Source organism: Hesperophylax consimilis, chromosome 4 (genome assembly GCF_061612785.1).
Source record: "Hesperophylax consimilis isolate HC1 chromosome 4, BYU_Hcon_1.0, whole genome shotgun sequence".
In the NCBI taxonomy this organism is placed as follows: domain Eukaryota; kingdom Metazoa; phylum Arthropoda; class Insecta; order Trichoptera; family Limnephilidae; genus Hesperophylax; species Hesperophylax consimilis.
In genome coordinates, this window is record NC_142839.1 from 38,894,523 (window position 1) to 38,922,347 (window position 27,825).

At 36.2% G+C, this 27,825-nt stretch overlaps 1 protein-coding gene across 1 annotated transcript in view; it reads right to left on the minus strand.

Moving 5' to 3' along the window:
* Positions 1-7,897: 7,897 nt before the first annotated feature.
* ck (unconventional myosin-VIIa ck) overlaps positions 7,898-27,825 on the minus strand; it is a 96,314-nt gene continuing 76,386 nt past the window's right edge. The window contains exons 3-14 of the mRNA XM_089630940.1: positions 26,622-26,882; positions 25,068-25,346; positions 23,124-23,408; positions 19,509-21,104; positions 18,729-18,956; positions 17,714-17,953; positions 16,029-16,193; positions 15,605-15,889; positions 13,028-15,496; positions 12,580-12,779; positions 11,669-11,936; positions 7,898-8,120 (exon numbers count right to left, since the gene is read on the minus strand). Of these exons, the coding sequence (XP_089487066.1) occupies positions 7,914-8,120; positions 11,669-11,936; positions 12,580-12,779; positions 13,028-15,496; positions 15,605-15,889; positions 16,029-16,193; positions 17,714-17,953; positions 18,729-18,956; positions 19,509-21,104; positions 23,124-23,408; positions 25,068-25,346; positions 26,622-26,882 (6,483 nt within the window). The 3' untranslated portion in view covers positions 7,898-7,913. The remainder of the gene's footprint in view (positions 8,121-11,668; positions 11,937-12,579; positions 12,780-13,027; positions 15,497-15,604; positions 15,890-16,028; positions 16,194-17,713; positions 17,954-18,728; positions 18,957-19,508; positions 21,105-23,123; positions 23,409-25,067; positions 25,347-26,621; positions 26,883-27,825) is intronic.

Here is a 27,825-nt window from a genome sequence, read left to right on the forward strand (position 1 = left end):
AATTAGAATTTAATGTCTTGTTATGCACAATGTATTGGAGTCTAGTATCTTTTGTTATGCACAATCTATTGGAATCTAGTATCTTTGCTATGCACAATGTATTGGAGACTAGTATCTTTTGTTATACATAACATATTGGAATCTAGTATCTTTTGTTAAGCACAATGTATTGGAGTTTAGTAACTTTTGTTACATACAATGTATTGAACTTTACTATGTACAACGTATTGGGGTCCAATACATTTTGGAACCTACAATGTACTAGTATTTGATATAATTTGTTCCGCTTAATGTATGGGAGTCTGATATCTTTTGTTGCATACCCGTGTATGGGAGTTTAATATCTTTTGTAATGTACAATGAGTTGTGGCCTAATACCTCTTGTTACATGTAAATGGTTACATGCAATCTTATACATATCAAATTCAATCCTGATTGCACTGTAACACAGTATTCTGTGTGTTTAAAATAATCACAAGCAATCTGCAGACAATCGTTCTTGTCTACCAAAGTTGTGTTGAATAGAAGCAAGACCATAATCAAGCGATTGTGACATCTCAACTCATAAATGTGTTCATCCGAGGGAAACCTTATAATTGCATTTAATAATTATAATTTAACCTTGCACATGAGAAATAAATAAACTGTATTTAAATTCATTGAATTAATTGCCTGAAAAACAAAAGGGTTCCCATGAAAAGAGGCAACAGTTGATTTATCAACTAATTAAACTAAGTAAGTTTTCGTAAACACAGTCTGAATTCCATCATCATTATTAGGGAATTATTGTGTATTGTATTAGATTGTTTTGTAATAACAATACACATTATAATTATTAATCTTTATCCGAGAGACTTAGTTCTACGTCCGTTTTACGACTTTTAAAAATCTTTGATTCTAGGCAGTTTTCTAACATGACCATACCTCCTATTCTGAACAGGACTGTCCCATTTTCAGGTACCCTGTCCCGTTGTCCAAAGTAAAGCGTCGGGACGCAGAAATGTCCCATTTCCAGAAAGCACCACTCAAATTGAGAGCAAAGGATTATATCAACTATTAGATAAGTCTATTTGAAAGAAAACTCCTTGAAGTGATTTTTCACAAAAACAGCGCTATACAAGTTATGCAATTATTATTATTATTAAAACTGAGGTTGTCAATTAGATAAACCATAAGACCTTTCGACTTCAGGCCCCAGGCAAACAATTAAATTTGCTCAGACTTAGATAAAATTGACCTTATATACTTTGGGCGCGCAATACACACATTCATCACACTTCCACCATTTTAAATTTGCAGTGGGTATTGTGGATCCAATTTCCAGAAATGGTCCCGGTGATTTTGGAATGTGGAAGGGTTCAAAACCAAATTCAGAGTTTTCACTCCACCCCTGCATCACTACCAATGTCCCGTTTTAAGATTTAAAAAAATCTGCTCTCCTTAGTTGTACTATGTTCGTACCAATGAAAAATCTTAAATTCTCAAACTAAACTAAATACTTTTTCTCATTTTTGGACGTAGAACCATTAGCTCCTCAGGTACAGAAATAATCAAGCTCAAGTGGAAAAAATGGATTAGTTCCATTTTGAATCTGTTGTTTTATTTCGAGTTTGTAGTTGTGGGTTATAATTCACTGCGTCGTATTTCCAAGCCCGTGCTTGTGTGATTATATTTTTTCTCAGTGGTGCTCATTGTAGGCTGGCCATGATGTTCCCAGGCATGTCGATGAACCCAGGAGATTGTTCCGTTAATAAGCCGTGTGAAATGATTTACTAAATACACCTTGATCTGGTAGATAATGTTTCCATTCTATGTGAATGCATTGAATGCTCCATTAATTAATATGGCATAAATTATACTAAATCTTTAAAACACTGCAAAAGACATAACATTTTATTCTATGTTTGATTTTGCAGAATTTGAGGTTAAATTTCTGTACCAAACATGTTTCAATATAATTGTTACAAAATTTTTGTTAAAATCTACACAATGTTAATTATCCATAACTTTATGGGGACTACTTTAACTCGTCCCACATATGATAACACTAAATAATTACTCCGCCGCCTGAAGCCCCGGGAGAGCCAGGCGCGGACGGGAACGCAACTCTCTGCCATTCTAGTTTCAACTTTCGACCAAACCACCACTCTCTACTACCACCGTCTCTACGTTCACTTAACTTGTAAATTCATTCTCGCAAATAAATTCAACAAAGATCGCAGACCTTTATCTTTCAATCATCAGAATTCCTTGAACACAGATTTACGATACCGGCAGCCATCGTAAATTACATTTATCCTGCCATACTGGTGATCCCGACTTTACGCCGCCATACTGGTGATCCCGACGTTCACGCTGCCACAACTTACTTTGTGGCTCTATTTTCAGTCAAAAATTTGAGACGTTCATGACTTTAACCACAATTTAAAAAAAATAAATTATAGCATTTGATTTTGGTTTAATATACGTATGTGATTATTAAATATATTTCAGCTTTGTCCGCCTGGGCTGCTCATTTTCTTAAAAAAAAACTTTTATGTGACTAAATTTGACGAAAACAGATTTCTGTAAGACAAAACCCAAACACGAACTTGAATAATTCAACATAATTTTCTTTTTTCTTTCGATGTTAAAATAGCACCACATACATACATCGGATACGCTAACACCTGTCATTGTAAATCAAGGCCATTCTTCCACATTCTTGCCTGATGTAGTGGATTCAAGTCACAAACAACTTGTTGCGCACAGTCCGTACATCTCGCTATTAAAATCTCTCTCGACACACCTTGCGAAACGTCAAACTAGCTTTCATAAGTTCACTCACAACTGCTGTACCTTGTTTTTGACGCTTGTCGCCTGTCTGTACAGTGTAAAGGCAGGGGAGCTATGTCGCCACCCGGTTGCGAAGCGTTGCTAGGTGGATTAAGGTAGGGGCTGTAGTAAGGGATTTACTAATGCAGGTCTTGAAGAGGCCTGGATTATATGATTGAGGGAAAACCGATGCTGGAAGCTCGTTCCACATCTAAGCCGTCTTACACAAAAAAATCGAATAAACCGTTCTTGTGAAGCCAACATCAACCGTGAATGGGTGTTCCACTCATGTACATCGAGTTTCACGCACGTGCAGCGGGGATCAATGCTCAGGCTCTATTAAAATACCCGTAGACAGACTCTGCATGCCTACATTGCATCTGTACATTAGATTGCATCGCTACATTTCTTCGCAATGCTGAATGCTACAATCACAAGTCTTTTGTGTTGTTTAAACAATGTACCCTCATTATTTTATGTATTGTATGTATTTGCTTTGTGCCACTTTTGTAATGTTTTACTTTTATAGTATTTTCTTTGTAAAAAGCTGTGAACCCATAATAAAATATGTATTTTAAGCTTTCAGTCAGTTCTTTTTGAAATAAAACTATATTGTTTAACTATTAGATTATATATAAATTATTGCGTGATTTCGGGAATTTGTAACTTCTAATTATTTCTGTTTGCCAATGTCAATCCTTTTTAATGTTTTGTTGTTTTGCTATATTGGCAAAATGTGGGTAAAGGTTTAATTGATTTTTTAGTTATAGGATCAAAAGGATTGATTTTTGAATTTGTATAAAAATTGTGATTGCATAATAGGTCGATTAGCAATTATAGATTTAATCAACTGCGCCATTCTTTTTGCCTTTTTACATTTCTGGTGAAGTGGCTTCTGACTGACTCGCCATCTTTAAGAAGTAAACGCCTCGTTTGAGATTCCCCCATTAATTTTTGCTCATTTAAATTAGTACATAATATTATTTTGTATTAGCAAGAAACATTCCATGAAAATGTTCAAATGTTCACCGCTCACATTCATCACTTTAGAATAGAATAAAATATTATTTTATAGTATAATATCATCGCATTTGACTGAATCATATTTGTAAGCTGAACTTTGAATGTATACGTATGTTAGGATTATGTATTAGTAAATTTAATAACAAGGTGGAACAATGTGGGTGACAAATGTATTCTAGCTGTAGAAACTTCTTTGCAAAATGTTCTGTCGATTAGTAAAAAAATATGAAAAATGTTTCCACTTTGTATGAATATTCTTCAGAAGCTCTGGTGCATTTTTTACATTAGCAGATTGCATTATTATCTGTCTGCCAGAGCTTCTCAATCAGTTTGTAGAAAGTAATATCAGTTTTACTTCAAATCAATCTGTAATGATTATGTGCATATGTCATTCCAAAGGTTGAAGCCCGTATTAACATTCTCAGACATTTCATCAACACTATGCTTGGTTGGGTAGTTTCATTTTATTTCCTGATGTATAAACTAATGGGTTAAATTGCGTTTAGTTTATTGTTCTTGGAAAAGAGCGAAGCCAAAGTATTGCGACATGGAGCATTATACACTCTGTGTTGGTTAAATCAAGAGGCAAAAGGCCATCCTATTTTACCCTATAGCATTTTAGCCATTTAATTTCCCAATTCTCAGTATCTATAACAAATTGTTAAGCGTGTAATATTTATTTAATAAGAGTGATTTATTGCGTGTAAATAATCTAAGGTGGGTGGGAAGACAGGGGTAGGTTTTGTACGAACAAGACTTTTATTAAAATCTAAGATTTTTATTTGTTTTTGACATTGAATACATCAGAGTTTTATGCATCTGTACAATTTGACTTTGTAAGTGCTCATAACATTCTCAAAAACATTGAAGCACAAACGTAAATAATAATATTTTAACAGAAATATCAGATCTTCTCAAAATGGATGTTTGTTAGCATTACATAAACATGACATAAGAACAAATAATATACCTTTAGAAATAAGAAATAATTAAATTATAAAAAAAATATACGAAGATAAATTAGTTCAGATCTGCTTATGTTCGTCTCAACGGACTATGTAAAAATAATATGTGTATATACATAGTGTACAAATATATCTATTTAATACATTTAAACCTTTAAATGTAATAGCACAAAGCGAAGCATATAGAAATGATGTAAATTGATACTTATGTATGTATATAATCTATTATCAACTCCTGCTTGCCCAAACCGGCTGCAATTCTGTGGCTGCACGAGTCCCATGGCTGTTCCCAGCTCATCTCCACAACATCTTTTACTTAGCAATTATTAACAAATCAATGATGTGTATGAAGGAAGATATATATAGTCATTTAAGGCAAAGTGTTGTGAGAAAGGCAATCTTATTTCGAGTGTGGGAACCAGGGAACAATGAACTCATTAGTGTTCATATTAATATATGTATTAATGTACACCTGGGAACACAAGCACAGCTATTATACACACTTGTTTGTATGAATAAATTACACAAATCAGTGTTCTCTCACTTTGCTCAGGGGGAATAAATTATTGCAGACATCTTGGGAGGGTGCACTTGTATTTGATATAGATTATTTTTCTACCTTAGCATAATGTGCCCCGTGCTGCTATTATTCAATTGAATGATACAATTAGACATACATAGTTAAAGAGATTTTGTTTTTAAAATAACATTATCAGTATATGTAATAATTATTCTTGTATTTTTGAAAACAGGAAGAGATTAGATTGGTATAAATCTGCATTTCCCCAAATATCTTATGTCATATTGACATTTTGATGTTTTATAATTTTAAATGTTTCGCAAACGCTAAATATATATTTCCATCTATGCTTTTATAATTTTTAAGATGTTCCGCTTACGTTTGTGTTTGCGGGCACGTTTTGACGTCTCCTTTTGAAATACAACAAAATTACAACCATAAATCTGTTTTCATTTATTGCGCTGTGTGTGCCAGCCTTCCACTTATATTGTGAAAAAAATATGATGGGAATTCCTATTCAAGATAACATTCCTGCCGCCATGATTGCATGGCCCACTTCCTGTCTTGTGGAATACAATGGAGACGGCAGATTACTCGGAGGCAAGTGCGAGAGATTCTAATTAAGCAGCCGTGGGATCTTCCCACGCTATTCTCAGCCAACACACATTCATACTTTATACTTCATAAGAAACTTGGATATCACGTCACCTTCTCGGGAGTGCCAGCCTTTACCGTTTCAGTACTTATATTATGCATCAAATGTCTTTTTGCAAACAAACGTTGTGATATTCCACCATGACCACCGATTCTTTGTCCATAAATACACATCCCTAAATTTAGTTAAGTAGTACCGAAACTCTAATTTTAAATAATGTAATGAATCGATACAATAAATATATTTTTTAAAAACAACCATTTAAAGTTATAAAAATATACTTTCAAGTGATTAAAAACTTCATAAATATTCTTATTAAATAAACTGCTCTATTTAATTTGTAACTAGTCTAATTCCTTTATTGCCATTCCTTCCCATTAGATTACAACCCTTTATTTTATTATGTGCCTCTTTCCTGTGGTTGATTGCTAGACTATTTTATAAGCAAAGTATCCAGAAGGAATTATTACACACCATTTAAAAAACATTACTTTTATTTTAACCGAAGTTAGCAATTTTTCCTTGCCCTGCAATATGTATATATATATATACAACATCATTCCGTTTATCTCTCCCATGTTTGATTACATTTACAAACCAAACTCAAAATTCAAAACTTGTGTGTTTTACGCCAAGCGTGTTGCTATGTAGAAAAAACTTTACAAACGAAAATAGATATATAAAGTTGTCGAAGACTCTTTAAAAAACAACACTTGATTTCAACTTAAATATCTAATAGATGCAACTTTTTAAGTTTCCATCTCCCCCAAATATAAATAGTTGTTTTTTGTGGTCATTAAGTTGAAACCAAATGCTATTTATAAACTTTTTACATATTTAGCGTGAAGGCGGAATTCGACAAGTTATTGTGTAAGTAAAACACGCTAAGTATTTCATTTAAAACGCACAAAGTAGGTACCAAAATTCTTCTCAATATTATGTATCATTTCATCCATAAATTTCAATCATAACTTTTACGTCTCGTCTGTAGTGCACACGATAAAAATAAACACCAAGCATTTAATTTTTGTTTAACATTATTATATTAACATTTTACACAAAACAAACACAATGTTTTAACTTAATAAATGGTTCCTTAATTATTATCATTTTAGCATCACATTGTTTAAATGTTCAACCATAAATACAATATACTAGATTGTCAAAATCAGAAATAATCATTCTTTTTACAAACAAATTTCTAGCCTTTGACTAAATTCTTAATTGTGACAACCCCGTTGCTCTAAATTATTACTGTAACAGATTTATTTTCCCACAGAGAAACCTACAATACACATCACATACATACATCTACTACTTTCTAATTTGATGTTCATATCTTTTCTCCAACATACAAAACATCACAATCACCAATAATTTTTTAACAAAATATCAAAGATATTCTAAAGCATAAATTTTAATTTACATGTTGGGGCTCAGAATAATTAACAGTGTGCGAGAGAACACACGATTCATACAAGTATGGCGATTTGTTTTTGCAGCTTATTGTTGCAAACTGGTTGTACAGTGCAAAAAAAAACTATCATAAATTGCCTTACAGATCCAATAGCAGTCTTTGCAGTTAGCCTCTACCCTGCGTTCCTGACATGTGCTAGAATAATGGACGTAAGCTTCATTTTAAAATGAATAATGCTTGAGGCATGAATTATTTGCATTCATTTGAGTTAATAATTGTTTGCTAAGACAAACTTGCGGTGGCAGTAACTTTTGCATTAGCAATAAGTTGGCTAAAAGCTATCTTTACAGTAAATTTGTTGCAATTTTTATGTTTGAATTTTAACGGATAAGGCAGTCTTTGCATTGCAATGAATCGCAAAGTTTCTTTGTCTTTGAAATGGAATTAACTGCATAGCTTTATTGTCTTTGCAGTATGGAATGAGTTGCAAAATTGTAGCAGGCTGTTAATTGCGGAGTTTCATTTCACCCGGAGAGTCCTTTGCTTATTCATGTTGGTCAGCATGAGGGAAATGTAGGAGGTGAGTAGGTCATCCATCTTATAGCCGAGGGAGGTTTCGCAGAGCAGCTTGGAGCCTCGCACCAGGTTTCCGATGGTCATGTGGAAGTAGGTGTTACCGGAAGACCAGTTGGAGATGCGGGTGAAGGGATGTGTTACAAGAATATCCTGAAAAAAAACACATTGATCAACGTTATTTCATTCTGTTTTTTACTCTTTTTTGTTAATTTTTCTCACAAAATGTAATTGTGTTTAGGGTATTCCGCACTTCTTGAAAAATAAGATTTTAAAAATGTAACATAACAATAGATATTGTTTTTGTACAACAAACAATCTATAATTCTTTCATAACAATACAACAAATAATAATATTTTAATCTTAACAGTTGATTATTTGGCCAGAGTGGATCTGAATCACGGTGGTTCCCACGAGACGTGAGATTTCCTTTTAGATACCTACCATTATAAATTTACATACAAATAGGTAATAATATAAACCTCTGAACTTGCTTTAACTGTATGCAATGAATTAAAGGTTTCATTTTGGATTTTATCTAAGGCCTAATTTGAATCTTCCATAATGCCATGAAAAGCAACTTTTTGTCAAGTTTATGTCTCTTTCTGTTTACAGTAGGTCTATGTATCTTATGATTAGAATAATAATTACTTAATTTTCCCATTTATTATGTGTATTTTTCGCTTTTTACATCATTTCTACACATTTGTCTAATCTCCAAATATGCTCCAACATTTTTGAACTCCACTTCCCTTACTTGTTTCTCTCTGTAATTCGCCTTTCAAAATCGCATCCTTTACTTTTGTTAAGTTGAAAGTTAAAAGATTATTTATATTTTGTTATTGTACAAACTGCATAAAGGGGGTGACAGATTATGCTATACGCATCAAAACATTTTATATAACTCAATATCGCTCTCCATACAATCCCATCAGACCTGTCACACCAGACAGATGATGTTTAATTTTGATTAAATAATTTTTTTTTTTTTTTTAAAAGAAAGACAAACATTTCCAGGTTACGAATAACCTGACAATATTTGAAAATCTCCTACTACCTCCACAGTAAGCAGAAAATGTTCCTTGTGTTGTGATGGAAGACTTAGCCAGCCGAGGAATTGAACACAATACCCCTGAGTGGGAACCAAACACGATATCAACTCAGCCACCGACCTATCATAAACCGACCGATGTGTTATATAAGTGTGGGCATGTGGATGATGATGCATCGTGATCTGCTAGCCAGGATATATTTGAAAATTATGAGACCCCCTATCCTGCCATAGGAGGTCAAATCATAGGAGCCCCGTCATCACGTGGTAGTCATCTGTCAAGGTGACAGATCCCACACAAAGAAATGATATTCCGCGGCAGTTTCCCAGTTGCTCTGACCCCCTCTCCTGCGGAAGATTGTAGCTTAGTGTGACACCTCAACTTATAATAAGTTTAGGCTATGCCTAAATTATGCATACAGTTTTTGTACTATTCCCTACACAAATATCTAATTCTTTCAAAATTACGGACATTTCGAGTCAAAATATCCCGGTAAGCTTTTTTGTTTTTTTTTTTTAATATCAAACATTTTCATGTTTGATATTAAAAATTTTAGAAATATCATTGTTTATTTCAAACACAAGCATTAGAAATATAAATAGTATTTCTTTTTACGACAACTTGAAAAATAAGTAATATTTAACACATTTTAGATATGTCGGGAGCGACATATCTAAAATGTGTTAAATAATTCCACGATATTTCACCGTGTCTTGGGACTTAAAATATGAAAATATTTTAAAACCTGAAAACTGAAATCTTGAAAATCCACCTCGTCTAGCAACCTACCAACATCATTGTGAATGTTGTAATATTTCTGCCAGCCATCATACAGGATAGTTGACTAGACATACAGGGTGTCCGGGGGTAAAGTTCACTAACTTCGGGAGTTGATTCCATGTGATAAATAACTTAATAACTTTTTTTCGAAATTCCTTTTTTTCCCCATACAAAATTATTTTTTTGTTCATACAAAAAATCACACGTTTTTTACCTGAAAATTACCTTAAAACGTTAGAATTTCGAAAATAATAATAATTATATACATCTTTTTTACTTGTAAAGGGTGATTTTTTAAGAGCTTGATAACTTTTTTAAAAAAAAAAACGCATAAAATTTGCAAAATCTCATCGGTTCTTTATTTGAAACGTTAGATTGGTCCATGACATTTACTTTTTGAAGATAATTTCATTTAAATGTTGACCGCGGCTGCGTCTTAGGTGGTCCATTCGGAAAGTCCAATTTTGGGCAACTTTTTCGAGCATTTCGGCCGGAATAGCCCGAATTTCTTCGGAAATGTTGTCTTCCAAAGCTGGAATAGTTGCTGGCTTATTTCTGTAGACTTTAGACTTGACGTAGCCCCACAAAAAATAGTCTAAAGGCGTCAAATCGCATGATCTTGGTGGCCAACTTACCGGTCCATTTCTTGAGATGTATTGTTCTCCGAAGTTTTCCCTCAAAATGGCCATAGAATCGCGAGCTGTGTGGCATGTAGCGCCATCTTGTTGAAACCACATGTCAACCAAGTTCAGTTCTTCCATTTTTGGCAACAAAAAGTTTGTTAGCATCGAACGATAGCGATCGCCATTCACCGTAACGTTGCGTCCAACAGCATCTTTGAAAAAATACGGTCCAATGATTCCACCAGCGTACAAACCACACCAAACAGTGCATTTTTCGGGATGCATGGGCAGTTCTTGAACGGCTTCTGGTTGCTCTTCACTCCAAATGCGGCAATTTTGCTTATTTACGTAGCCATTCAACCAGAAATGAGCCTCATCGCTGAACAAAATTTGTCGATAAAAAAGCGGATTTTCTGCCAACTTTTCTAGGGCCCATTCACTGAAAATTCGACGTTGTGGCAGATCGTTCGGCTTCAGTTCTTGCACGAGCTGTATTTTATACGGTTTTACACCAAGATCTTTGCGTAAAATCTTCCATGTGGTCGAATAACACAAACCCAATTGCTGCGAACGGCGACGAATCGACATTTCACGGTCTTCAGCAACACTCTCAGAAACAGACGCAATATTCTCTTCTGTACGCACTGTACGCATTCGTGTGGTTGGTTTAATGTCCAATAAAGTAAACTGAGTGCGAAACTTGGTCACAATCGCATTAATTGTTTGCTCACTTGGTCGATTATGTAGACCATAAATCGGACGTAAAGCGCGAAACACATTTCGAACCGAACACTGATTTTGGTAATAAAATTCAATGATTTGCAAGCGTTGCTCGTTAGTAAGTCTATTCATGATGAAATGTCAAAGCATACTGAGCATCTTTCTCTTTGACACCATGTCTGAAATCCCACGTGATCTGTCAAATACTAATGCATGAAAATCCTAACCTCAAAAAAATCACGCGTTACTATCGTATAGAATCCCGAAGTTTACCCGAGGACACCTTGTGTATGTATATATTAATTATATTAGCTGAAATCCCCGGCTTTGCCCAGATTTTATGCAGAGTTTTTCAAAAATCTAGTAGACCATGACCTTCCCCTTGTTTTGAAGGTCAAGTGTTTCATCAATCTAGCAATAAAACTGTAGATTTGTAAAAAAAAATTAAATCCACGCTGCCCGCCCGCCACACGCCTCTAAATAAACAGATCAACCGATTGCTAAAATCCAAAGCCATAAACTTACCTTGGTTTGTGGATGAATAAGACTAACTCCGTGCTTGTTGATTGCGATCAGTAGCATCTCGGGATAGTTGGGTTCCGTGGTCTGCTTGACTTCGAAGAAAGCAGATCCAAAGGTTGGCCAGCGGTAGATGACTTTCAGGAAGGTGATCTTGGCATCCTCAGGAGACATGCCAGCTCCCTGGTTGTAGGCCGCCACAATGGCGCGCTTCCAGTCAGCAGAGCTCTGGATCTTTATCAGGTCGGATGGCACCAGTTCTCGGAGCATTTGACTAAAAATTTTTTAATTGTTTTTAAAACCAAAAGACAAATAACAACCTAATCAAGATAATTAGCAATTTAATTGTAAAATGCAATGTTTAAACTATTTATCATAATGTCTGCAATATACAACAGATGGATGGAACAATGTTTAGTTGATCTCTTCACAGTTTGCTTGTTTATGAACATTGTACATGTTAAAATGCATAGATGGCGCTAAGAATAAATTTGTTTAGACACAACAGTTCATTGCTTCATCATATTATTTTCCTCCATTGTTAACTTTGTTTCCACCAGATGGCGTTGTTAAGGAGAATTTTAGTACCTATTTAAAAACGTAACCACTCCAGCAATGGAGATTGATTACCGGGTGTTCGATTTTCGATTCAGCTATTAGATTTAATTAATATCATACCTCCAAATATTAATACGGAAACATATGAACTGCTTATTGGGGTTTAAAGCCAATTAATCCACCTACATTTCACCGTTTATCACATATTTTTTGGATCAAAAAAAAAAATTATCACTAAATTTACAATTCATAAATAGCACCTACCTAAATTTGGGTAGCCATCGCTCGAGTGGAATTGCTTCTTTTGAATATGACATATGTAAATTTTGGTTCCATCAGTCTCTGAAGATTTAACTTACGGTATAGCCTGCAGCTCTTGTTTGTTATCCCCCCAGCGTGCGCGGTATGCCAGGGCAGCGAGTCGTGCAGCTTCCTCGCGCGTACAGCGGTGGTATCCTCGCAGCAGCTTCGGTAGCTCCTGGTGGAAGTGGAAGATCAGGTCCGCCGCCTTGTCCTTTCCCGGCACTGTGTTGGTCCACAGCTTCTTCATGAAGAATACCTGTGGAATGTGAAACCGTCAGGTTAAATGTGATTTAATTTGATTCCGAACATTTTTACGTAGTCCTCTCAAAGCCAATAGATAAGAGAAATGTATTTTCTTCCGAATTTGCATTACCTACTCTGTATTTGCAGTATCTACTAGTACAACTTTTTTTATAGATATTGAATCAAAAAAGGATGATTGTTTTCCAAATAGTGTTTTCACGAAAGGCATTTGTGCAGACAAATTAAATTTACAGTATTTACCTGATAGGTAAATTGTGGAGTAGCACCATCTCTTGTCGGCCTCGCCTTCTTGATCCAATCTGTCAAATGTCTCACGAAATCAAAGAAGAAATCTCCTTCGGGAACTGAAATCACTTTATCGGCTATTTTCACAAACAAACTGAAACCTTCACTGGACCTTAAGTTTAGTCTCTGAGAAATATTGTGACAAAAGTCTTTAGCTCGTGTTGAAGAATCCACTTCAAATGCTTCGTCCGTATCATCGGGGAAATATACTTTATGGAATATTTGTGTGGTTTTGTGTTGGATGGCCTCCACTTCGACTTGGTGTGGTGGATATTTTCTTTGTCCATTCCTAAGAGTCTTTTGTAACCTTTGCAAGGAGTCTTGTGATATGGGATGCCTCCTAGTTCTGAGGAAGAGGGTCAACTCTCTCAGTAAAGTCTGACTGCAAGCAAACAAACCTGTTGCTAACCACATCAGCTCCCATCCCCTTTCTTCGGACATGCGGTTGCGGTTATCTGTGAGTTGTTTCATTACCTGACAATATATTTCATCCCTTAGGATTTCATGTTTCAACGGACCATCGAAAATATGATCTGTATACTCATTTCCTATCCTAGGTCTTTTAGATGGCAAATCTCCCATATATTTTAGTATCGCCGCAAAGGCAAAGCACGCTTCTTCCGCCAGTTCTTCTTTTGATATTAATTTCTTTAAAAGTGGTTGCTTAATCGGATCTCTGGAATGTCTCCATAAATCTTCAGGACCTCCCCTTCGAGCTGTTGTCAGGGTGAGTGCTTTGGAAACCGTTCTCTTGGGGGGGACTCTAAAGTGATCTAACCCGTATTCTGATAGAGTATGAGGCCTGTCTCTGGGCTCCGTTCCATTAATCACAGCTGCGGACAACCTTCGCCCGTGGGAGGCGGCCTCCAGACTGAACAGAGCTAGCACATCAGGCGGTGGTTTGGAAAGAGCTGGAAGCACGTAAACAGTTTCAGCAGGGAAATCTCCCCTCTCCACTGTTCTCTCACATCTACCAATGCACCAACCATTGTTGAGAACTGTTTCCCCGGTGCTATCTTCCTCTAAGATGATTAAATCTCCTTTCAGGAAACTGAGGAAGCTAGATCCTTCCCCGGGGGCTTTGTAGTCTTGTAAAGCTATAACAAATTTAGATCGCTTTTTCAATCCCTCTAAGAAGTAAACTACTAAATCTCGGATGTCTTCAGCATTTGGGCTTTGGAAGGTAAATTCTTCACCTCTCACTGTTGCGAGACTGAAGGTTTGAGTGAAGACTTTATTAGTTTTTTGACTGGAAACTGTTGTTATTTCTGGGAAAGATAACTCCAACAGAACTTGTTCTTGGTCATCTACTACGTACACTCCTGTCCAGTTGACAGCGATAATTACATCATTTTTGGGTAGATTAGGTCCAGAGTTACGGTACGCCTCATAAAATCTAGAAAATAATAAAGGCCACTTGAATTTGGCATAGCTAACAACGTCTTCTTTTACACGGAGGGCGGGAACTTTTTCCTTTAGGTAGTAACTCTTCTTGTACGCTTGTACGACAAGCGCACCCCACCTGTCCACCGCCTTCTCCACTCCAGTGAGACAATAGTCTGGGATGTAGTTTGGTAGGAGGGTGTAAAGGCGTTCTGAGTTCATGTCTAGAGCATACTCGATGAAGTACTGTTGAGCGGCTATCATGGCGAGATCTTCTTCCTTATCACATCGATATTCCCCAAACTTCACCCCTCTGACTACTTGCTGATAGATGAGGTTAGTTGCAACTTGATCTTCGGTTGGCTCGTGCCAGGGAGCAAATATCTCTTTTCTGAAGAATAGTCTCCAAGGAGCGTTCCGCTCTTGGGCACCCTGTTCCTTGGCGTACTGCTCACACTGAGAGATGGCATCCATCACATGATCACCGCCACTTCCCAAAGAACTAACTTTGTCAAAAAGGGCTATGTACAGAGAGAAACCAAACTGATCTCGTAATCCTATCTTTTCTGACAGTTGATTACACAACTCTCTTGCTGTGGTAGCTGAATCTGCCAGCAAGGTTTTAGTATTACCATCCATAAATGTAATTGGCAGCATGATTGGTTTCTTTGACTTGGTCGCTTGCAATTCTAGCCATGATGGAGGTTGGTTTCGAGTTCCATTATTGAAGGTGCGCTTAAGGCGATCTTCACAGTAAGGTGCATATCCTGGAGGACCTTCTCTGATGAATGCTCGTAGATAGTTGACAAACTTTTCACTGGGAGCGAAACAGCCAACGCACAGGGATAAAAGGATCCATCCCCTGGCATGAGATGACTTGGAGGGATTATTAGAGAGTTGTTTGCAAATTTGACAGTAGATTTCATCACGAAGTTCAGCCCTCAGGATTCCATGACCGATGATGAAGTGTAGTTTTTCCAGATTAGATGTAGGACGAGATTCTAACCACGATTGATAACTGTCTGCAGTATACTCTTCATCCTGGAAATGAATAAACCAATATTATATTATACTTATAGCCTCATTTTGGATGCATACAAATCCAAAGAAATCATTTTTAATTTATAAAACTTTACTGTTATTCTTTACCTGTAAACGTCTCCTCACATCCTCGCCCAGCTTGTTCTTCCTCTTCAGAGTGAGCGAGACCAGCTTGTGTCTGATGGACCTGGGCTTCTGCTTGTTGAGGAAGGCCTCAGGGTCCAGCCCCATGAGCTGCGCCTCCTGGAACTCCTTGGAGCGGATAAAGTTGCGGCCTAGCGTGGCTGTGACCTTGGACATGACAGAGGTGTTGTCTCGGTCCATGGTGTGGTAGCGCGGCTCGGGCAGATCGCCAGTGAAGCGCAGAATGGTGATCCATAATGCTTGGGCAGCCTGGAATTTAGAGAATTACGTTAGAATTATTACGTTTTCAGAGAGGGTTTAAAATAACTATGTTCTATTGAATATTTAATAGATCACATTCCATTAGTAGAACTGTACAATGCAAATATTATTAGATGAGTTTACTGACCAGCTGATCTCCTTGAGTGTGCAGCGGCAGAAGGGGGTGCTTTAGTGGCTTTCTGGAGTACTGGTGCGTTATGTTCCCCTGGAAGTAAGTTGCTGCAAACTTCTGGAACTTGAACTCCGATAGATCTTCTTCATCTTCGGAAGCTGTTTGCATTGGTGTTATCATCTGGAACAAGAAATTTGATAATAATTATTATTGTAACGAAATTGGAGGGTAAAACAGTTTAGTGTTTAGAAGTTATTGTGTTTCAGCAATTAAAAAAACAACCGTAACTGTTTTCAAATTAGCAAAATGAAGACAGAACATTGGGTGCTTCGTGTATAAGACTTCATAGATGAATGATTTAGACTATCCATAATTCATAATATCAATATTTTATTGTTGGTTAAGCATTTCATTACGCTGTATCAACAAATTTTATTGAAAACCAAGCATGTGTGCCTAAGAGCAATCTAATTCGAGAGTTTGCAGAAAATTTGATTAGTTATCAAAATTGTTGTCGACCAATAACAAAATTGAACTCTTTTTGGTAATTTTTTAGAATAACTAGACATGCTTAATATTAATACGTCAAACAAGACAAAAAATATTGTAAAACTGTAACTGTAAAAAATTTTAAACTTTGATTGACAAAATTTTAAACTTTAACGCATATTGTACCATCTCCCCGACGTAAATAGTTATAATTTATAGAAATTAAGTTGAATCGAAGTCTTATTTCAAAAAAATATTCGTATTAAGCGTGTCCTTCTATCCTAAAAGATAACTTTTCCTTCTAATCAATGTTATTGTAAGAGTGAATGCTATTTTATTGTGCATATTTGAGACAATCAAAAGGTGCCTAATTCCAAAAACCGGATATATTTGGCAAAAGTGAGAAAACTGAAGGCTTAAATATCATTAGAACATTTTGAAATTAAGCTGATTTTAAACGAGCAATAACTTTAAATAATAATTTAAAATTTTCACATAGAAATTATCATAATGTACCTAAAGCTGAAAATATAATATTCAGGAAGTATGGGACAACTATAGGCTTAAATATCATTAGTAGGTATATTTTTTAATTAAAATTGATTTTTAACAAGCAATGATTAATTGATTTTACTCATTGAAATTAACAAAGCGAACATAATTGCATTCAAGGTTAAAAAAAGTGAAAATGGTGGTTAAGTACCTTTTGATTTTCAGGTACTCATTTTTGTTGTTTTAAATTATTTGATATACAGTTTTTTTTTAATGCGAGAGCTGCTGGAGTCAGTGCAACTTGCATCTCCATTTAAGGTATGTTGTGAGGCTGAGTTTAGTGGAAGATAAAGAAGAGGAATGTGGGGAAGAGACCTGAGAGTATCTTCTACTCTGAAACGTGCTGCAAATGTACTAGAAGTAATGGATTAATTTAAACAAATAAATTGTGAAAAAAAAAAACAAATTAATCAAATAAAATTTACTTGCACACGCCGGGATTTGAACCCGACCATGGAGGCTATCACAGATAACAAGTTATAGATATCAAATATCTTCCTAAAATATAGGCCTCGTCACTTCCCACATTGTCCAGTGTAATGTCGCAAACCACTCCTGAGACCTCCAGGCCAGATTCAAGTCTTATCGCAATTATACCACTGAGGTCACGAAAGTAAAATTGTGTAATTTTTTTAAATTATAATCTTGTATAAACTTGCCTCTTGTTGGTCAGCTCTGGGTTGCGGCAGGTCGTTGAAGACCGAGGTCTCCCTTGGCGCCGGCGCCTCACTGCTGGAGTCAGGAAGGAAGTCGAACATGGCCTCTACCAGCTTGGAGTCATCCACAGGTTCGTCCTGCTTCCTCGCTGCGTCCTGGATTATGTTCTTCCGCACTTCCACCTGCCGCTTCTCCTCAATGGCCAGCTCCGCATCTTTGCGCTCTAACTCGTGCATGCGATCCTGGAAAAAGGAAAACAAGGTAAATTATTATTATAGACATGTACGAGTAGTGGTTCAACATTCCATATGCTGATTAGTTTTATTCGGTATCTGACAGTTATTTGAAATCAGTGATGTCCATGGCTCTTCAAAGAGAATACCTTATAGACGATTTAAGCAAAAAAAATTGTTATGTGTTGATTACCCATTAAGAAATATCATCGACAAGTAAACGATACCGCCGAAACGTCAAAATCTAAATAGGTACCCAATACTTTCCATGGAACGTCAATATCTTTTGCGACAGTGTTTTGTAGATGGGCAGTATTTCATTCAAAATATAATTGATGTGCACGATATCTAGTGGTAGTATTATGAACTAAATATTGAGACATAGACATTTTTCACTTCTCTATCAAATTTCATAAAAAAGTGACTTTTAGACTGCATGTCGCTTAGGCAGTGTTGTTTCTTCGTCGATGATATGGAACTATGGGAATCTAATATGTATGTTGACTTTCATTTCATGAGTTTTTATGTTGTTTCAGTTTTCGAGTGTGACCAAATATTTCGCGATACGCCTTGCTACTGCAAGTGGCACACAGGCGTCAGAATCCCTGTTATAGGAAACCAAAATATTGGTACCTATGTACAAAAATCTATCATCCAAATAAATCCATTTCTGAATCATTATTCTAAAATAATTAACCTTTATGTACTCAAAAATACCTGAGGCCAAAAGTGATAGGTAACTCATAATTTTGGAGGAATAATATATCAGGTATAATCCACATACTCTATAATTCTGCTCTGCGATCTCCTTGGCTCTGGTGTTACCCTGGTGCTTGAGGCGAGTCTCCTCGGCCCTGCGCAGCCTCAGTGCCTCGCGATGCTGCGTCACCTCGATCTTCAAGCGCTTGTACTTGCGCATGGCAATCAGTCGCCGTACGTGCGCCTGAATCTTCACGATGGCCCACATCTTGTGGCCGTAGGAGCGACGAACTAGGTAACCGCGGGCTGCAGCCTACACCAAAAAGGAAAGTCAGTACATTAATATGTTTTTTAAATTATTGCTATTTTTACATGCCCCAAGCAAAGCACTTAGTTCTGGAATCGTTTAATTTAATGAAGCCATTTATTTAAACATTTTGAATAAAAACATTAATTTTTCATTTGTATTTTTTATTATCGTTTTTGTCTGAGACTTGACTTGAGAAATATGGAACAAACAATAAATTTTGCATCATGCAAACAAGTTTTCTGTAAATTAAGAGTTTTATTACAAAAGAATTTATTTATGTAACAATACAATGTAATTTAGATGGTGACAGTTATTTAAAAAAAAAAATTGCTTATTTTTTTTTAATTAATTTAAAAAAAAGTGATTTATCACGGGTCTGGGCTGTTATTATATTTATATATGTAAACACACTTTTATGTTCTCCTTAAAAAGTAAGAATGATTAAATTAAAATTAATCACGTTTTTTAATACATTGTCATCTGAATATAAAACTCCATAGGCACATTTGCATTCTCCTTTGAATAAACTAGTACATACTGAAATCAATGCATTACCTGTAGGGATACAATGTGTCCTCGTAAATGTCTAAATCTATGCGCCAGTACTCGAGCCCTGATGAGGGCTTGCAGTCTTGCGAAGCCATCCTTCATCTGCACATATCTTATCCTCTGCAATTTCCCTCTCCACTGCCTCTGAATGATGATGGCCGCCTTGCGCATCCTCAAGAATCTCCTCCGGTACACCCATCCCCTGATGGACCTCTGAAGGATCAATATTTTCCTAGTCAATACCCTGTCGCGCTCCTGTTCCAAGAACAAGTCATGCGCATCCTTCAAGAACACTTTAGTGTGACCAAGTTGATAATCTGATCTTCCTAAAACAGAAGAGCAAATTTTGGATGTGGCAGATCTGCAATCCGTTTTGTGTGACGGCGGAACTCCCGATATTAAAAATCTGTAGCGTTCAACAAATTCTTTAAAACTGTGCCTAATCGGGTAACCCGCCCGTCTTATTCTGATTGTTTCCATCATTCCCGAGTACCGCAACTGCCTACAGCACAAACCACGGTCAAACAGCATCGGTTTCTTGAATTCATTTGGCTTAATGCACCGAATGAAGAATGGCTGACAACTACTTAAAGTTTTCATTAGCGAATCTAAACTCTTCTTGAACTGTGTCGATAATGTTGGAGTTCGTTTACGAGTCTCAGACCCCATTCCAATGTCCTCCGAAAATATTTGTTGCAAGAATTTATTGTTTGAAATGTGAATAAGTTGAAGCAAATCTGCGCTAAATGTATCACGATTCTTTTCCAAGAATCCCCTTGTATCATAGAACACAACACCGGCAAAGTGATTCAGTCCAAAGCTTGTGTTAATATCAGACTTAGGTTTGAGGTAGTTTCTGTGGGAACCGTGTGTTTTGTGTAATTTGGCTAACATGGTTTGGTCTGTTCCTTTGGGGAACTTGGACTCTTCGTCAATCAGAGCCATGATATTCAGTTGTTTGATGGCAATCAGATCTAACGCATCCTGGTTATCAACGAATTCGATATGCTGCCAGTTGATGCCCTCGTGATTATATTCCTCTTGTTCTAACTTAAATATGTGCTGTACGAAGAATTGTTGTAGATTTTCATTGGCGTAATTGATGCAAAATTGTTCAAAGCTATTGTGATTAAAATTTTCGAAACCGAAGATATCTAAGACTCCTATCGCACTTCTGGCCGATGCTTTGGGTCTGTAAATTGCGCTATTTATTTTTCTAACTATAAGAACGAACATTCGACCGTATATTCCTTTGACGAATGCGTCTCTCACATCCATGGACTGATCCCGACTCAATGTGGATACGACCGTCTCTCCGTGTGCAAAGAGCGTCTTCCTGGTTAGTGCATCTATAAGCGGTTGAACTGGAACTCCTAACAAGTTGGCCACTCTCTTTACGTTGACGTGTTCTGTGATTTCGGTCGCGTCCAAGTTATCTACTACAGTAGCTTGGTATTTGATGTTTCCGGTGTGGAGGAGAGCTGCCAGTAGTCTTAAAATTTCCCAAATCTCTTGTTCAGTGAACAGAAGTACTTTCATGGCAGATCTGATGTCCGCAAACTCCGCCGCATCATCCCGCCCTTCGCAGGTGATTCCTCCTCCCTGGAAGTTACGAAAAATCAATTAAAGTACGGAAACTATTTTAAACAATAATATTTAACTACCCGCATAATATTTCTTCATAATACCAATTTCATGATGAAAATGAAATGAGAAATTTACTTCCTATCACGTAAGTTATTTTAGTATCTCATTATAGACTATTACGTAAGTGTTATGTAATAGGAATTTAACTACATTTCATCATCATCATTGAACATACTAATTTCAGTTACGGGTCTGTCTGTTAGTGATTGTAACTCTGGTTCAATGCATTCGGATTTGTTTCGGAAGTGTCATTTTCAAAATTTGAATTGATTGTGTCAAGAATTCAGACAAGCGATAAAGAACCTACCTTTATAATATAATCTTTTAACAGAAAATTATTTTAATTGTCGTTTTCATAATTGGAACTGATGTGTCAAGAATTCAAACATAATTAGATAACAGATATAACTGATATCTGAAAAAAATATTCAAGAAAAATGTTAAAAATACAATATTTTCACTGTTTTTTTTTTAAATTCTTGAGAAACAAAAAACTATAACGAAAAAAAAAGGTGCCATTTTCGATTTGCTGCCAAAACGACATGTTCGTTTTCATTCGTGAATAGTGACAGCCGTCTTGCCAGACATTGGCGTTTTCTAATTCATAATGATGTTGTAGCCAATTGGAACCATTTCAGAATGCGTGGTTTTAGATCGTTTTTGAAATCAAGAATTATTGTGAATGTAAATACTAAAATTACATTTCTTAGTAAGTTAATCGCAATCATAAAAATTAACTTTAAATCTTCCAAACATTTTTAACAGTATTCAAAGTAAGTATGTTAAAATACCCGATTAATGCTGTAAAAATTTTGTTTTCTTGGTCGTTCTACAGCAACACTAATATTGTTTTTGTTCTGATGTGTTCTTTAGATAAACTCTCAGATTACCTAATCCTACAATTTTAATATCCTTTGATTTTATAATAATTATGTTTATGGTTATGTAATGATTTTTTCAAATTTATTTTTATATCATAAGATTTTATTATAATATAGATAATAATATGCAGGGCTGGCTCTGTGCAGGTGCGATTGGAGCATTACGCTCCGGGTGCAAAATTGTCAAGGTTCCAAGGCGCTGATAATAACTAACGCCTAACCTAACCTAACACATTACATTGCTTAACCCTATTGTTTCTTTACATTGTATCTTTTTTGCGTTAGAATTTTCAACCTCACTACGACAAGCCTCTGTTGAGGTTAATAATTTTACAAAATAACAAAAAATTACACAAAGATTATTGAGATATTAAGAGAAACTAACTAACCACCACGCCGCTTCCCGTAGGGATGGGCAGAGAGGACGGACCGCCAAACAACTCTTGGTCTTGGCACACACTTCTTGCCTCGTGCACACTCATACATATTGAGAGAACAATATTGTTACATTAATGTTTCTACGAATTGGATACCTACATGGTACCTATTAATCTAATACCAGCCAATTCATTGCAGTATAATGTAGTAAACATGTAGGGTGACCATGATATACATTGATATTTGATTAAAAAAAAATAATAATAAACTATTCTTTTAAAAAGGACCAGAGGGAATTACATTATAAAAGGTCAAGGATGAAAAATATACATATATTATACAACATATTTTGCCAATAATTTAAAAGGACAAAGATGAAATAAAATTTTGGCAATCCTCGGCTAGCACAAATAATTTAACACACTTTTTAAAAGTTCTCGAGGAAATGGAAGGCTACTAAATAGAAGTGGAGCCTGATACAAATAATTTCTTTGACCAAATGAAGATTTAGTGTGAATTGCCATAATGTTCAGACCAGAGCCAATTTGCGCGACGCTCCCTATCACCTCAGTGCCAGCCCTGATATCCTGATTATCTGCAGTATTATCGAATAAATAATACATTTCTTATTAAATTCAATTAGATTTCAAAAACAATATCAATTTTCAATTGAGTTCAGAATCAATCGGGCAATTATTTATTCAAAAGAACTTACCCCAGTGAGATATCTATATTCAGAAGCATCGCCTAATTCTAGTTTAGATTTTTCATCTCTTGATAACCCAGCCAATAAGCAGTAGAAAATATGGTAATTCCTTTCGTCTGGATTCTGTGAAACAATCCTGGATTTCTCCAGCAAGTATTGTTCTATTTTAGCTCCTTCAATGACTCCCCCGCTGTTGAAATGAATATCGATGTACTTTCCAAATCGGGAGGAATTATCATTGCGCACAGTTTTTGCATTTCCAAATGCTTCTAAAATCGGATTAGCTTCAAGGATCTGAAAAACGTAAACAAACAACAAAAAAAATCAATTATACAAAAAAATCATATGAATTCACTAGTTAATAGTTAAAACTAAACACCTTGTTTAGTTTTAACTATTAACTAGTTAAAAATAATAATTTCGGTTGTGCCTCTGTCTGTAACTCCAGTTCTACGAACTCTAGAACTTTTGTTAGGTAAGTTTTTAGATTCTAGAACTTTTGCTTGGAATTTCAGTTTCATTTTCAAGTGTTTGTTTGGAGAATTCAATATAGTACATAATATATCATATTTTAAACAAAAAATATTTTAATTGCTTCTTTCAAAATTGCAATTGATTATTCAGGAATGCAGACTATCCCATTTAGATGAGACATGTAGCAAAAAAAATGGTTCCACTTTTTTCCCTCCAATTAGTCCAAGTTTCGTGATTTTTCACGGATCTGTGCTGGTAATTATATTAATTGAGTGTTAAGAAAAACTTGTAGCTTGATCTACTATCCATTATTATAAGTATTAAAAACTGGTTTATTTTACATAAAGGTTCTTCTGTAGTTAAATTTATGATAAAATATTATGACAGTCATTCAATATTTGCTGAAATTATTTCAGAAATTGCGATGATGTCATTCTATATTGTGTTTGATGTAAATTTTAATAGGCAGTTTATATACAATGTTAAGTAGGTACCTACCCACAAATTGGATTGGTTTATTTATTGCGATGATACATGACATTATGCATAAGAGAATGAATTTTATTTTGAGAAATTCAAAAATTCATGTTGTTAAAAATTTGTCTCTATGGACCCACATATTGGCCCAAAGGAAAAACTTTTACTCTCCTAGGTAAGAGGTCTATAATGTAATTTTCTTTAAAAAAAATTTTTTTCCATGTTTTTTTTTGTCATTAGAAAAAAATTTAAATATAGTTCAAGTTTGTCACCAGAAAAATACACTTGTTAGATTTGTCGTTCCCATTATGGTGCTCCTTTGACACTAATTTGTAAAAATAAGCTTAATTTGAAATTACTCAATTTTAGGCTAAGTGCGGGAGATCTTCACCATGCATAAGAGTAAAAAAATTATATATGCTTTTATTTCACACCCTTTTGTGTAAATTGTTCAAAAATTACTTACTCATCATTACAAAAAAAAAAGATTTTTTTTCAGAAAATTATAATCTTTAGGCTTCCTGCGGGAATCCTAAAGGTTTTTCATTTGGAATTTTTGTTGTGGGATGTGTTGGACCACAGAGACACATTTTTTTTAAATTTGGAATTTCCAAAAAAGTAGCAGCATACTTAAATATATTTTTTTAAAAGATAAATTAATGTTCATAAAACAAGGTTTTTTATGCATAGCACACAGGACAACAGATTAGTATAAGCAATAATTAATCGCCTGAAATATAATAACGGGAATAAGCCGATGTAGCTCAGTGGTCCAGAGCACCTGACCGGACATCAGAAGGTGCGAGTTCAATTCCTGTCGGCGGCATTTATTTTTACTCGGGAGATATTTTCAATTTGTATGGATATTTAAGGTGACTAATTATTTTTTTTTGTATTAATTTCACCGTTCCGTGCCTCCCCCTTCCTTTCGGCAATTTTCAGTTGAGTTTAGTTGCTTGCCTAACTAAGAAAGTCAGCGGTCATCCCTGACAAGAACATTACCTGTTGTTCAATCCAAGAATGTTTCCCACTAATGGCGGCCAGGTACTGCAGGATGAGTTTGGTAGATTCCGTCTTGCCGGCACCCGACTCCCCGCTGATGACGATGCACTGGTCCTGGCCGTAACGCCGCATGTGTGCGTACGAGCTGTCCCCGATGGCGAAGATGTGCGGCGGCAGCTCCCCGATCTTGCGTTCCTTGTACAGCTTGATCTGGTCAGCCGTGTAGATGGGGAGGATCTGGTAGGGGTTGACTGCTACCAAGATGGAACCGGTGTATGTCTGGAATAATTAAAATACAATTTATATTATTGGAAGCAATTTTCATAATCAGTCCTTCCGACTTTCTTCAAGATTATTCTCATCCTCATCTCATCATTACTTCCGCAATAAATCTATCCGATATTGTAGCAAGGTTTGTAACAATTAGTTATGAAAAAACTTTAATCAAAACATATATCCCTTCAAAATTAAAAACAAACTCTTAAACAGGGTAAATGTGATTAGAGATCTTGGAGTCCTAATGGACAGTAAGCTTTTTTTTCAATTTCATATCGAGCATATTACGTCGAAGGCTTTGAAAATGCTGGGATTTATACTTAGAGTATGTTCAGTTTTCAAAAATCCACAAACATTTAAGATTCTCTACATATCTTACGTCCGAAGCCACCTAGAGTATGCATAAACAGTTTGGAACCCTCATAGTTCTACATATAAATCAAACATAGAAAGAGTTCAGAAAAAGTTTTTGAAATATGCCTCTTATCGCATGCGAAATGATGAAAACAATGTGTCCATGAACCTTAAAACTCTTGATCAACGCCGAGATATCAGAGACCTAGTAATGCTATATAAGATAATCCACTATTTTATTGATAGCCCATACCTTTTACAAAATATTCATTTCATATGTCCAGAGTAACTCGATCTCCGGACACATTTTATATTCCTAAGAGCAATTCTAATTATCTTGAAAATGTATTTATAAGAAGAAGCTGTAGCACCTTTAATAGATTATGCACAAATATCGATGTGTTCAATACGAGCCTCGCAGGATTCATATCATTCCTAAGAGAGTAGCGTTCGATCGTTGCGGGAAACTTAGTAGTGTTAGTGTGTGTATTGTTTTTGTATGGGTTGAATCTGTAGTCTTTTTATTTTTATTTTTTTTGGAGATTTTCCTTTTCTTCTAGTTAGTATTTATATTGTATTGTATTATTTATATTCATATGTTTTTCTACCTATATATAAAATGATTCTTCTGTGGAAACTTTACTGGTTTATGCAACTTGGTAAAAATGATTTGTATTAAAATATATTTGTATAACTGTTTGTTTCCCAAATAAAATAAAATAAAATAAAATAAAAATAAAACCTATGATCCCATGCAGCCAGGGCTGGATTGGACATGTAAGAGAACTGAACTGCTGCTTTGGGCGTTCTCGTTGTATTTGATGAGCAGGTTTTTGAGGTCACCCAGCGAGAACATGTCCTGCATGGAGCTGACGCGCATGGCCTTGATTATAGATTGATATAGATTGTCATATAGGTACTAACGTAGATGAGGTTCTCGTTGTATCTGATGAGCAGGTTCCTGAGGATGCCGGCCTCGTGCAGGTCGCCCAGAGAGATCATGTCCTCCACGCCCTGCACCGAGCTGGCGTGCATGGCCTTGATCCTCCTCTCGGCGGCCAGCCAGCTCTCGGAGCCGTCATCGTCCCGCACCTGGATGCGCCGGCCCTCGGCCGACACCACGCGGGCGCCGATGGCCACATCGAACTCGCGCCCGGACACCGGCTCGATCCAAATGTAATCACCCTGCAAATTACAACAAAGAATTAAAAAAAGAAATATAATTGCAATGACAAAAGAACGGCCCCAAGTTGAGCGCCAAATTTGCTACGACAAAAAGGTGTAAAAGAATTTGTCATAAATCACAAAACAGAATCGTATTAGAATCTAACAAGAGTCAATGCTCTTCCTGTAAGATGTAATGAATTTTCTTGGCAGTTTCCGTCGAATTGTGTCGAGCGGATTTTCAAAGTTGCCTTGCCTCTTGCTCATTTGGGTGCCTGTTGATTCGAAACCTCCGAAAGTCTGGGTGGTGTTTCTTGATTTCTTGATTCCAATGGCACAATGTTGTAATTAATACCTTTCTTTCGTTTTTGGCTTAGTTAGGCAGAATTTTCTTCCGCTTGAATTAGGCAAATACCCTACTGTTGTTGTATTTACATTTAGCTAATCACAAAAAACGTGTAGGTGTATTGTGAAAATTAATTACTAGTGCTGGCTCTGTGGTGCCACGGGTCTCAAACCATCCGTATTCAACAGCCGCTTCGAAGATAACCGGTTGCATCGCGATCGCCTGCAGTCTACAATAGGTAGGCACCGCCCGCGCCGTACGCAGTCCGCAAACACGCAGTCTGTCTTTTGCGAAAAACTACCGGAGATGGACAAAAGAGGAAAGCATTCCACGCTGCTGGCAGAGGTGAGGTAGGTACCCGGCCGCTGTTCTCTATGGTCTTGTGCTCTGTGAAATATGGCCGGCCAGGCGGACCGGAACCAAGCGTTGCTTCCTGTTTCCAGAACTAATTTGAATTTATAATAGAACGGCGTGAACCCCATACGAAGCGTTTAACTTCTAGTGCAAGTGTGGGTGCTTACTCTAGGAGCTTTAATTTCGAATCGATGAATTTATTATAAGGAAGGAGATAAATGCGTAACATGCGGACATTTGCTTACGCATTTCTCATTACAGCAG